This window comes from Perissodus microlepis, chromosome 22 (genome assembly GCF_051167445.1).
Source record: "Perissodus microlepis isolate ML-2025 ecotype Zambia chromosome 22, ASM5116744v1, whole genome shotgun sequence".
In the NCBI taxonomy this organism is placed as follows: domain Eukaryota; kingdom Metazoa; phylum Chordata; class Actinopteri; order Cichliformes; family Cichlidae; genus Perissodus; species Perissodus microlepis.
Window position 1 is genome coordinate 768,900 of NC_140481.1, and position 13,192 is coordinate 782,091.

Sequence of the window (13,192 nt, forward strand, 5' to 3'; positions counted from 1 at the left end):
CTCATAAGCTGCATACATGAATAATCTGAGCGACGGAGAGGAGGCAGAGGCGGAGGAGGTGGAGGTATAAATAGAGGAGACAGACAAACCAACACTCATGAGGAGGAAGGAGAGGGAGAGGAAAAGCTAAAGAGAAACAACTACCTGACTGAAACCAGACACCACAGAAGAAGAGTTTGTGACACCTTCCTGGAGGACCTTTAATTATTAGTTTAAAGTGAGTTTATTCACCTTCTCGTGACTTTAGTGACAGTTGACATGAGAAACTCATTCTCTGATTGTTTTATAGGTTTTTAAAGGTGCTTTTGGAGATGGAGAGCAAACGAGCCGTGGTCTATCTGTCCGTCTGTCTGTCTGTGCTGACATCACTCTGTCAAGGCCAAAGGTCAGGCAACAGCCACCTGCTGTCTGCGCCCGATGACCCAACCCTCGGACTCACAACCAGTGAGCTGGTGAGTCATCTGTCTCATACGTGATCTTTGTATGTCTTTTATTTTGAAAAGGTCTGCTTGTGTTTTCTAATCAAATAAGATTCAAATGTTTAATCTGATGACATTTGTGCTTCATTTTAAAGACTGACTAAAGGAAGCAATAAAATACAGTTTTTGACTGTAGGTAGAATATCATGTGATGAGAAACCTGATTCTGACTTTTTAAACTAGTAAAAGAGAAAAAAATTGAAATCAAAGAGACAAAGTGTGCTACGAAGCACAGTTAAAATAAAGATCATTAACAGCAGTTTTTTTAGAGTGAAATATGAAAAATAAATTAAAGACGGTAAAACTGAAACAGACTGAAACCAAAATATACATGAAGTCACAGCTATTACTGAGTCCGCAGACACAAACTGAACGAGATTCATATTTCTGAGGATTTAAGGAGAGAAAACATTCATGTTTTATTTTTTATTAAATATTTGCTGTTTTTATTTTCTGTAAGTTACTTTTTAAAATTTATAAAGTTTCCCCATGAAGTCTCAGAGATGAATCTGTGACACCAGTAATATTTCATTTTACAAGTGTGTGTGTGTGTGTGTGTGTGTGTGTGTGTGTGTGCAGGCTGAAGCTCTGCAGGGTCTTCTGGATGAAGCTGACAGCTCAGCCGGACTCTCTGTGGAGAAAAAAGCCAGCGTGATCCCGCGGGTGAGAACACTTTGACACGATGTTATTTATTTATTTTTTTAAGCATCTTCTGAAAAAACGTTTCCAAAGTGCTTCGACTGAAAGCAGCGAGCGCAGATCCAAATAAAAAAAGTTCTGATATGATTCAGGATCATGAATGACGAGAGACGATCAGGAAGATCAAATCTCGCCTCTGAGGGGTCGTGATGGAAAAAGACCACGTAAAGGACCCGAGGCTGAGAACTGACTCGCAGTTCTGAGCTGATGAAGAGCTTCAAAAGTGATCAGTAAAATCTCGCAGGATGGGGCTGATGTGATGATTAAACCCATCAGAGGCTGAGAGCCCGGATGGACAAATAATAGACGAACTGGAGCCCAGTCCAGAGAAAATACAGCGAGCACTGGTTTTACAGTCCAAAGTTTAGAGCTGCTCAGCTGGACTCAGGACAGAGAGGCTTTTTACATTTACTTTAGTTAGTTATGTAACTCTTTTTTAACAATATAGATTGACAAAGATTACAACTCAGAATACAAATTATACAACTACATCATAGTTTTGACTCTACAGCAGAGGAAGTTTAAAAGGCTGTGAGGACAAACGCAGCCGTGAGTGCCTGACTTCACCAACCCTCGACTCATGTTGTGACGGTGAGTCCAGGACCTGTGGGCAGTCAGTGCTTAAGCTTCGTGACCCTCAGATGTTTCTCAGTGTTTCTTTATTTTTCTGAGGAAACGTGTGATTCTGCATCGGTCCATTGTGATACACCCTGAATCCTCTCTCTCTGTCTTCATCAGTGTGATGTGGGTGAGCGGTGTGCGATGAAACACGGACCTCGGATTGGTCGGCTCTGCGACTGTCTGAGAGGAACAGCCTGCAACACCTTCTTCCTGCGCTGCTACTGACCACTCGCACACATTTTCCTCATGAGGACCTAAACTCGGTCTGGGCGCTCACACAGACAGTGCTCAGAAAGACAGAAGTGCACTCTCTCACCAATCGTCTCGCTCCATATTTTAGTCTTTGTTTTAAAGTTTTTGGTGTTTGTCCTTCAGATTAATTTATTTTTGTTAATAAAGATTCTTCATAAAGCTGCACGGCTCCAAAGACTTCATGATTTACAATCTGTTCACGTCTTCAGCCAACACCTGCAGTTCCTCTGACGTCCAGCAGAGGCAGCAGTGAGTCTGTCCCCATAGACTCCCATGTTAAAACAGCAGAAAGAAATATTTACAGTCTGATACACAAACTGGTCTTTATAGATAATGTCTCCCTTCGTAACACCTGTACAGGGGGACAATTTATATAACTCACCTGTGGATTAAGGTTTGCAGTTTGTTAGGGGTGTGGCCTCTTTGACTTGCAGGTGGACGGTGACACAGGTGTCTGTAGCTGCTAGCTGTCTGCGAGGCTTGACCTCAGCTAAGTGGAGCGATTGAACTGGACCTCTGGACCATGTTTGTGCTGTTGGAGCCTTTTGGAGCATTTTAATGGCATTTTCATTGTAATATCATTTTTGTAAATAATGATCTGACAAGTAATTATTGTTTATCAGACCATCATCAGACCATCCAAGAGCTCAGTGCTCCAGTTTGGTGAAGGAAATTCATGGATTTTATTTGAAAGTCCAAAGATTGAAAGTTTTGCAAAATTACTGAATATTACCTGTAATATTTAATATAACATTACACCCTTATATGTACTGATGGACATGACGATACTAAACATGATGAAAGTGATGCAGTTTTATATCGAAGCAATAAAACACAATCGTCTGATGCATCAGACGTAAAGAGCGCCATGATTAGATTTACAGGAAACCTTGAAGTCATTGGGTTGGTCAGGCTGGTTGAGCTCAGCTGTCAGAGCTGCAGGTGTGTGACGGTGTAGCAGGAATCTGGCATTCAATGAGCTTCAGTTTGAAATAAAAAATCAGGAGCTCAAAGGGGATCTGCCCAGTGAGACCAAACACTTTCCTTCCACATTCATCTGCTGCTCACTGAGAAGTCTCTGCCCCCCCGACACAGTTTAGGATCCTTGTTTCGATCATTCACACCCACTCTGAACCTTAAATCAGATGATAACATGGAACTGAACATTTACAGTTAAGGTTTGCTTGTTTTTCTCCAAAGTTCATGGTTACATTTGTTTCTGCTGTTTTCATTTTCAGCTGCTGTTTCAAGTTTAAATTATAAGCTTATAAATGTATGAACCTCCTGAACATGTGTTCACTTTAAACCGGGACTGTCTGCTTTCTCTGCTGTTGTTATCTGACATCAGACTTCCCCAATCAGTCTTCTCTGATTAGACCTCCGGAGAGGCTGATTGGCCCCGAGGGCTCGTCATAAACTCTGCTAAAAAAGACCGACAGCAGCAGCACGACATTGCCTTCTCATCAAACCTTTATTAACAGTCATGCTGGTGACAGACTTAAACCAACTGTGAGAATTAATCAACCACCTATTAGTCAAAATAAAGACACATGAAAATATTAAACTTAAAGTCAGATTCTTTCATTGATATCAGACTTACACATAAAAAAATCACAAAGAAAGAACAATACAGTATCCTCAACAGCACCAAAGAAAATAATTCTCGAACACGTAGCCTAAAGCAGATGACTCGTAAGCTGGAGAGGAAATGGCGTGTCACAAATTTAGAGGATCATCATTTAGCCTGGAGAAATAGTTTGCTGCTTTATAAGAAAGCCCTCCGCAAAGCCAGAACATCTTACTATTCATCACTGATTGAAGAAAATAAGAACAACCCCAGGTTTCTCTTCAGCACTGTAGCCAGGCTGACAAACAGTCAGAGCTCTGTTGAGCCAACCATCCCTTTAACGTTAACTAGTAATGACTTCATGAACTTCTTCACAAATAAAGTTTTTATCATTAGAGAAAAAATTACCAGTAATCATCCCACAGATGTAATATTATCTACAGCTACTCTTAGTACCATTGATGTTAAGTTAGACTCTTTTTCTCCAATTGATCTTTCTGAGTTAACTTCAATAATTACTTCCTCCAAACCATCAACGTGTCTTTTAGACCCCATTCCTACAAAACTGCTCAAAGAAGTCCTGCCATTAATTAATGCTTCAATCTTAAATATGATCAACCTATCTCTAATGGTCGGCTATGTACCACAGGCCTTCAAGCTGGCTGTGGTTAAACCTTTACTCAAAAAGCATCTCTAGACCCAGCAGTCTTAGCTAATTATAGGCCAATCTCCAACCTTCCTTTCATATCAAAAATCCTTGAAAGAGTAGTTGTCAAACAGCTAACAGATCATCTGCAGAGGAATGGTTTATTTGAAGAGTTTCAGTCAGGTTTCAGAGCTCATCACAGCACAGAAACAGCTTTAGTGAAGGTTACAAATGATCTTCTTATGGCCTCTGACAGTGGACTCATCTCTGTGCTTGTCCTGCTAGACCTCAGTGCAGCGTTCGATACTGTTGACCATAATATCCTATTAGAGCGATTAGAACATGCTGTAGGTATTACAGGTACTGCACTGCAGTGGTTTGTATCATATCTATCTAATAGACTCCAGTTTGTGCATGTAAATGGAGAGTCCTCTTCACACACTGAGGTTAATTATGGAGTTCCACAGGGTTCAGTGCTAGGACCAATTCTGTTTACATTATACATGCTTCCCTTAGGCAGCATCATTAGAAGACATAGCATACATTTACACTGCTATGCCGATGACACCCAGCTCTATCTGTCCATGAAGCCAGATAACACACACCGATGAGTTAAACCAGCGGTCCCCAACCTTTTTTGCGCCACGGACCGGTTTATGCCCGACAATATTTTCATGGACCGGCCTTTAAGGTGTCGCGGATAAAAAAATAAAAACTAGTACCGGTACCGAAAAAAAGAAAATTTATTCATAACACACGTGAAAAGACCCAGGAAAACAGAGTAAACGATAAAAATGATAACAAAATAACGCTGAAAACCGATAAAAACCCTGAAAATTATACATTTCACACCTGAGCCTCAACTCTCGCGACCCGGTACCAAACGACTTACGGACCGGTACCAGTCCGAGGCCCGGGGGTTGGGGATCGCTGAGTTAAACTGCAGGAATATCTTAAAGACATAAAGACCTGGATGGCCGCTAACGTTCTGCTTCTTAATTCAGATCAAACTGAGGTTATTGTACTCGGCCCTGAAAATCTTAGAAATATGGTATCTAACCAGATTCATACTCTGGATGGCATTACCTTGGCCTCCAGTAACGCTGTGAGGAACCTTGGAGTCATGTTTGACCAGGACATGTCCTTCAACGCACATATTAAACAAATATGTAAGACTGCTTTCTTCCATTTGTGCAACATCTCTAAAGTTAGAAATATCCTGTCTCAGAGTGACGCTGAAAAACTAGTTCATGCATTTATTACTTCCAGGCTGGACGACTGTAATTCATTATTATCAGGATGTCCAAAAAACTCACTGAAAAGCCTTCAGCTAATCCAAAATGCTGCAGCAAGAGTCCTGACAGGGACTAGAAGGAGAGAGCATATTTCTCCTGTTTTGGCTTCCCTTCATTGGCTTCCTGTTAAGTCCAGAATTGAATTCAAAATCCTGCTCCTCACATACAAGGTCTTAAATAATCAGGCCCCATCTTATCTTAATGACCTTGTAGTACCATATCACCCTATTAGAGCACTTCGCTCTCGCTCTGCAGGCCTACTTGTTGTTCCTAGAGTATTTAAAAGTAGAATGGGAGGCAGAGCCTTCAGTTTTCAGGCCCCTCTTCTGTGGAACCAGCTTCCAGTTTGGATTCGGGAGACAGAAACTATCTCTACTTTCAAGATTAGGCTTCAAACTTTCCTTTTTGCTAAAGCATATAGTTAGGGCTGGACCAGGTGACCCTGAATCCTCCCTTAGTTATGCTGCAATAGGTGTAGCTGCTGGGGGATTCCCATGATGCACTGGGTGTTTCTACCTCACTCACTATGTGTTAACAGACCTCTCTGCATTGAATCATACCTGTTATTAATCTCTGTCTCTCTTCCACAGCATGTCTTTATCCTGTCTTCCTTCTCTCACTCCATGTTGTTGTCATTTGGTGCTGTATAAACAAAACTGAATTGAATTGAACTTAGCATTTCACGTCAGTTAGCATTGTTAACATAAAGTACTTTATTATAATTCCGATTTTTGACTTGTTTGCAGAGAATGTGTGTTTGAATAAACTTCATTCACCCACCTCTGATCGTGCTCTACCTCCAGCTGTGTTTTCAGTTTGATCGTCCAATCAGAGACGAGCAGCGTCTGCTTTAAAGGACCTTTCCTGCGAGCATGGATCAGACAGACGGAGCTTATCAACCCCCATCACAGACACACTGGCATTTAGCTCCCAGCGTGCACCTTATCCAGAGATAAGATGGGTTAATTATTGCAGCGAGTGCACACACACACACACACACACACACACACACACCTACACACACAGACGCAGAAGCACATGAATCATTACAGCGAGTAATGAATTATAATATGAATTACTGCAAATATGACAGTGAGACACTTTCAAATAATCACTCTCAATTTTCCTCGTTTAGTCTCTTTCTTCTAGCGTAACACACACACTGACTTCCTCTCCTACTCTCAGTAAGTCAGGCAGTAAACAGCTGATTCTTTGTGTCACCTGTTCATGTAAGTGACAAACTTATTTACTTTAATTAATCAGAAAATGTCATGTTCAAAATGTCGTGCACAATTAGAGCACACACGTCCAATTTTTGAAAAAGAAACTTTATTTATAAATCATAAAAGTGCAAAATAAAACCATAAAAACAAAAATAAAACAGTTTTGGCAGGAAGTAAACAGAAATCATTTAGATGCAGGAACAAGAGGAGCTTGGCAGAGCGACATGGAGTGGTGTGAGACACACTTGAGCGACTTTGTGAAGAGAAATGAGGAGGAAGAGGAGGCTGCAGGAGCAATCAGCTCAGTGAGGAAGAAGGTGCAGGTGAAGCAGTGGCTGTGGGCTGCTAGGAAGTAGGAAGTAGTCCTAAATGAATATGAGGAGAAGTGGCCTACACCTTCCATGTCTGGGAAGTGGATGGAGGCTTGATGCTCCTTTCAGACTGGTTTCATTCACAGCTGACAACTGTTATTTCAAAATAAAAGCCTTGGCTGTGTCTGCCAACACACATCGTATCTGTTTCTGCTGCTCTTTATTGTGTTACACAGAAAAGTGTGAAAACACTTCCAAGTATCCTATTTTAAATCAGTGTTTAAATAAAAAGCTTATTGTGTTATGACCCAAGATCATGTGGATTATATGCAACGTTCCCTCTAATGTTTCATGTGTCTGAGCGAACACACAAACTCCCTGAGCGTCCCTTGGATCACTGTGAGCGACAGCAGACGTGTGCACTGTGGTCACGCCAGCATCGACTCCATCCAAGCTACATGTTTAGTAAAATAATCAAATTACAGCATTTATGTTAGACTACTTTTAATTAACTGCTTTAGCTCACTTACAATGAAAATTAAAACAATCTTGTTCCTGACCTGTAGCATGTTAACACTATTGGAAGGAAAAATAACTTGAACTCCAATTTTGAAAACACAACTTTCTTTTTTTTTTTTATATATAGAAAGCTCTGACTTGTATTATGAGTCTGTGGTCTGGGAGAGAGTCTGTAACTCTGTCTGCAAAATACAGTAAATAATGACCAATGTTGGGCAATTAATTATATAGTTACTCCTCAAAAAAGTAACTGAGTTTTTCAAACAACAAAGGTTTTTGCAGCTGTTTACCTGAAAATGCAGCCAAGGCGTTTTTTTAAATAAACATTTCAAACTATTGACAGAACAATCAGCTGTTCTGCATCAAATCTGATGCCACACAAATTATTTGTGTCACTCCAAAAATAATTTCTGTCCACTATGAGATGAAGGAGAACAACAGCCTGATACCTGCAGGCCTGACAGCAGCAGATGTATCACTGCTGTAACACCTGTAACACTCAGCAGTCGCCTCATTGTTCTGACACACACAACAAAACTATTGACCACACTACACACTAACTACACAAGATTTGTGCTGAACGTCGCAAATCTCTCACATCTCAAAACACCACTGGTGTCGGCACATAAGGACGCTGTCATAGCCTGTCAGCCACGTTGATCAGCTGCGTATATACGAATGTGAATCACATCATTGGCTGGACTTTGGGATAAGGTGGCATCGTTCTGATCCCATACGGGAGCAGCCGGTCACTCACTGACTAACACTGCAGAACAGAATTGTTAAAGTTTTAATTTCAATTCAGGTTAGATTTTTTTTTTTGTCAAATGTATATCGTGATAAATATTTCTGGTCATATCGCCCTGCTCTAATCTGCAGTATGCAATTTACTGAAAATTGCAGTAAATTTAACGCAGAAAGAAATCCTGTTTTTTTTGTCAGTGACACGTCTCCAGATTAAACCTCCCAGCATGCCTCACTGTTGTAGACCTTAATATTCACTTTAGCCGCTGTCCTTCTGTCACAAATCACACCTGACACATGTGTGCACCACTCCACCCTGCCTATACTGTAACTTCACCTCTCTTGGACTTTTTTGCTTGTTATGGTTCACTCCATGTATTGAAGCTGATCTACCATCACTACTCCTCCATCCTCACTGTCATATCTATCTCCAGCTAGTTCACACATATTCTATACATACTGTACGTCACATCTGAAGTGCTCTTTGTTGTCATGAAGCCATACTGCTGCTCACACATCCCTTTTCCACTTTCTCAACACAATCTTTACAGTGTATTTCTTTCACTGTTTCTTGCAAAAACCTGACTTGTTGCCCATAAAATGCACGTAACTACAGGGTACTTGTACCTTATTCGAAGGTAGTGTTATAAAGTGTTACGTCTTTTTTCATTTAAATTAATTTTTCTTTGATTAACTTTTCATATTTTATTGTTCAGTTTCTTTGCCAGGTGAACGGTTTTGCTGTACTGCGCAATGACATCTAAAAATAGATCAACTAATTTCTTGTAAACACATTATTGGGCATTTTTAGAAGAAACCTCGACCTGTTTTGTTAGTCTTGTAAAGTTGTCATTTGAAGCTGTAAATTCAAATTCAGATTTTATTTGTCACACATACAATCATACATAGTACGACATGTGGTGAAATGCTTATTGCTATGCAATGCCCAACCATTAAATGTCAGTAAGAATTGACAGTAAGATTTACAGATTACAGCAAAATTTACAGATTTTAACTTAGAAATTTTAAGTAAAAAGAATGTGCAAATAAACAGAGTGCATGTGGTGACGTGATGTACAGTGGCTTGCAAAAGTATTCGGCCCCCTTGAACTTTCCCACATTTTGTCACATTACAGCCACAAACATGAATCAATGTTATTGGAATTCCAGGTGAAAGACCAACACAAAGTGGTGCACACGTGAGAAGTGGAACGAAAATCATTCATGATTCCAAACATTTGTTACAAATAAATAACTGCAAAGTGGGGTGTGCGTAATTATTCAGCCCCCTGAGTCAATACTTTGTAGAACCAGCTTTTGCTGCAGTTCCAGCTGCCAGTCTTTTAGGGTCTGTCTCTACCAGCTTTGCACATCTACAGACTGAAATCTTTGCCCATTCTTCTTTGAAACAGCTCCAGCTCAGTCAGATTAGATGGACAGCGTTTGTGAACAGCAGTTTTCAGATCTTGCCACAGATTCTCGATTGGATTTAGATCTGGACTTTGACTGGGCCGTTCTAACACATGGATATGTTTTGTTTTAAACCATCCCATTGCTGCTCTGGCTTTATGTTTAGGGTCGTTGTCCTGCTGGAAGCTGAACCTCCGCCCCAGTCTCAAGTCTTTTGCAGACTCCAAGAGGTTTTCTTCCAAGAGTGCCCTGTATTTGGCTCCATCCATCTTCCCATCAACTCTGACCAGCTTCCCTGTCCCTGCTGAAGAGAAGCCCCCCCCAGAGCATGATGCTGCCACCACCATATCTGACAGTGGGGATGGTGTGTTCAGAGTGATGTGCAGTGTTAGTTTTCCACACATAGTGTTTTGCATTTTGGTCTCATCTGACCAGAGCAGCTTCTTCCACATGTTTGCTGTGTCCCCACATGGCTTGTGGCAAACTGCAAACGGGACTTCTTATGGTTTCTGTTAACAATGGCTTTCTTCTTGCCACTCTTCCATAAAGCCCAACTTTGTGCAGTGCACCACTAATAGCTGTCCTATGGACAGATTCCCCCACCTGAGCTGTAGATCTCTGCAGCTCGTCCAGAGTCACCGTGGGCCTCTTGGCTGCATTTCTGATCAGCGCTCTCCTTGTTCGGCCTGTGAGTTTAGGTGGACGGCCTTGTCTTGGTAGGTTTACAGTTGTGCCATACTCCTTCCATTTCTGAATGATGGCTTGAACAGTGCTCCGTGGATGTTCAAGGCTTGGGAAATCTTTTTGTAGCCTAAGCCTGCTTTAAATGTCTCAATAACTTTATCCCTGACCTGTCTGGTGTGTTCTTTGGACTTCATGGTGTTGTTGCTCCCAATATTCTCTTAGACAACCTCTGAGGCCGTCACAGAGCAGCTGTATTTGTACTGACATTAGATTACACACAGGTGCACTCTATTTAGTCATTAGCACTCATCAGGCAACGTCTATGTGCAACTGACTGCACTCAGACCAAAGGGGCTGAATAATTACGCACACCCCACTTTGCAGTTATTTATTTGTAACAAATGTTTGGATTCATGTCTGATTTTCGTTCCACTTCTCACGTGTGCACCACTTTGTGTTGGTCTTTCATGTGGAATTCCAATGAAATTGATTCATGTTTGTGGCTGTAATGTGACAAAATGTGGGAAAGTTCAAAGGGGTCGAATACTTTTGCAAACCACTGTATATCACTTTAACCTTTCAGTTGAATTCCAATTCAATTACTTGGGCAGTAGCAACCATACGGCACCGTCTCTGAAAATGCCCCTGGACCACATTGACAACAACCACGAATACTCTCGGGGTCAGTGAAAGTAAATACACTGTGTGGGCGTTATTTATTTTTCCCTCGATCAGGACAAAGGTAATCTTTACTTTTACCCATGTTTGTTTAAGACAGCAACTAGAGTTACATGACCTTTCATTTTATCAAGCGGTTTGCTTTGCACTTTTGGGACATCAAACGTACTCTGATCATCAAATCCCAGCTATATTTTCCCCCTACTTTCTTTCCAGTCCATTTCCTGTCCCCATCCTCTATGAGAAATGTTAAATAAAAAGTTCTATTGTGCCTTAGTGAGATCTGATCAGACAGAAATAAGACAACAACAAAAAACATGCAGTGATTTGCACAGAAAAGCTGTACACCACATTAATGATGAAAATATGATTTAATATTTTGATACTTTGCATCTTTAGATTAGCTTTGATACTCACCCATTGTTCTTGTCAGACAGTAACTGAAGCACCTTGTTTTGGAAGAAATCTTTTTGTTCTGTAGTAAAGATGCGGGTGGCTGTCGTATCAATGTTGAAAGCCAGACATACTGCAGTACGTCATAAAAAAAAAAAATCATGATTTCATCTTGTGTAAAAACGTTTGGTTGGCAATGGTAACACACTGAATTTGAGATCATCGGTTTTAGAAAGTTACAGAAACGGTTCGACTGAGGCCGTAAATCAAAATTGGGACGATGTGGCGAGAGGGGGTCCTGATACACAACACACATCTGATTAAGTGTATTGGCTTCTTACGAACTTTTGTCTACAGAGTATTTAAAAGTAGAATGGGAGGCAGAGCCTTCAGTTTTCAGGCCCCTCTTCTGTGGAACCAGCTTCCAGTTTGGATTCGGGAGACAGAAACTATCTCTACTTTCAAGATTAGGCTTCAAACTTTCCTTTTTGCTAAAGCATATAGTTAGTGCTGGACCAGGTGACCCTGAATCCTCCCTTAGTTATGCTGCAATAGACGTAGGCTGCCGGGGGATTCCCATGATGCATTGAGTTTTTCCTTTCCAGTCACCTTTCTCACTCACTATGTATTAACAGACCTCTCTGCATTGAATCATATCTGTTATTAACCTCTGTCTCTCTTCCACAGCATGTCTTTTATCCTGTCTTCCTTCTCTCACCCCAACCGGTCGCAGCAGATGGCCCCGCCCCTCCCTGAGCCTGGTTCTGCCGGAGGTTTCTTCCTGTTAAAAGGGAGTTTTTCCTTCCCACTGTCGCCAAAGTGCTGCTCATAGGGGGTCATATGATTGTTGGGTTTTTCTCTGTATCTATGAAGCGCCTTGAGGCGACTTTTGTTGTGATTTGGCGCTATATAAATAAAATTGAATTGAATTGAATTGAATACATACAAAGAAGCTCATGACAAAAACATACTACAAATACTGTTTCTAATTTGAGCATCCAGAGGATCGGAGGATAAAGTGTGACCCATTTTCCACAACATGATATAAGATGGTTAAAAGAATAAAGGCCATAGTATTCCTAACATTTCTCTCTGTTGTTGATTTTAGCATGTATCACCCACACAAAAGCTTTGTTTGTGCACAGGTCTGAACTTTAAACTGACACAGTTACAGTCGGCCGTTTTCTCTTTTACATTAAATCAGGTCAGATGCACACTGACTGGATCTTTCTACTTTAAAAACAGACATGAGATTCCTCTCAATCTTTTTATACAACTCTTAAAAAGAAAATCAGTAAAGACTAGGGATGGGTACCGGTATCCGGTGCCATGATGGCACCGGTTCTGACATAAACGGTAGTAACCAGACCGAAAAGCAGCGCACATTTCGGTGCTTTTTTTTTCCTGAGCTGTGATACACTTTAGATTCTAGCCAATCATTTTACGTTTCCGAGGATAGTAGGCGGGTCCAGGTACGTACGTTCTTTTAGAGCAGAGCTACAGATTAAAAACGCCCAAGGCGAAGCGGTCAAAGTCTGGCTGTACTTCACAGCAAAAGATGCAAACTCAGCAGCAACAAGTGCTTTAAGCTGATACTGTGCAAAGGAGGCAACACCTCAAATCCGATGAAACACCTGGCGACGTATAGCGTTTTTTTTAAAAAGCCGAGAA

General features: G+C 41.1%; 1 protein-coding gene across 1 annotated transcript; it reads left to right on the forward strand.

The window, feature by feature from the left end:
• Window positions 1–108: 108 nt before the first annotated feature.
• Window positions 109–2,214, forward strand: cart4 (cocaine- and amphetamine-regulated transcript 4). Its single transcript, XM_084919784.1, has 4 exons — window positions 109–217; window positions 290–452; window positions 1,059–1,142; window positions 1,917–2,214. The coding sequence occupies exons 2-4, from the start codon at window positions 312–314 to the stop codon at window positions 2,022–2,024; spliced, it is 333 nt and encodes a 110-aa protein (XP_084775910.1). The 5' UTR covers window positions 109–217; window positions 290–311; the 3' UTR covers window positions 2,025–2,214.
• The last annotated feature ends 10,978 nt before the right edge of the window (window positions 2,215–13,192 follow it).

Excerpts from the sequence above, each read along its gene's own strand:
- cart4 (XM_084919784.1), top strand. The coding sequence starts at position 312 with ATGGAGAGCAAACGAGCCGTGGTCTATCTGTCCGTCTGTCTGTCTGTG. Across the intron at positions 453-1,058 it reads GACTCACAACCAGTGAGCTG|GCTGAAGCTCTGCAGGGTCT; the intron begins GTGAGTCATCTG and ends GTGTGTGTGCAG. Across the intron at positions 1,143-1,916 it reads AAGCCAGCGTGATCCCGCGG|TGTGATGTGGGTGAGCGGTG; the intron begins GTGAGAACACTT and ends TGTCTTCATCAG.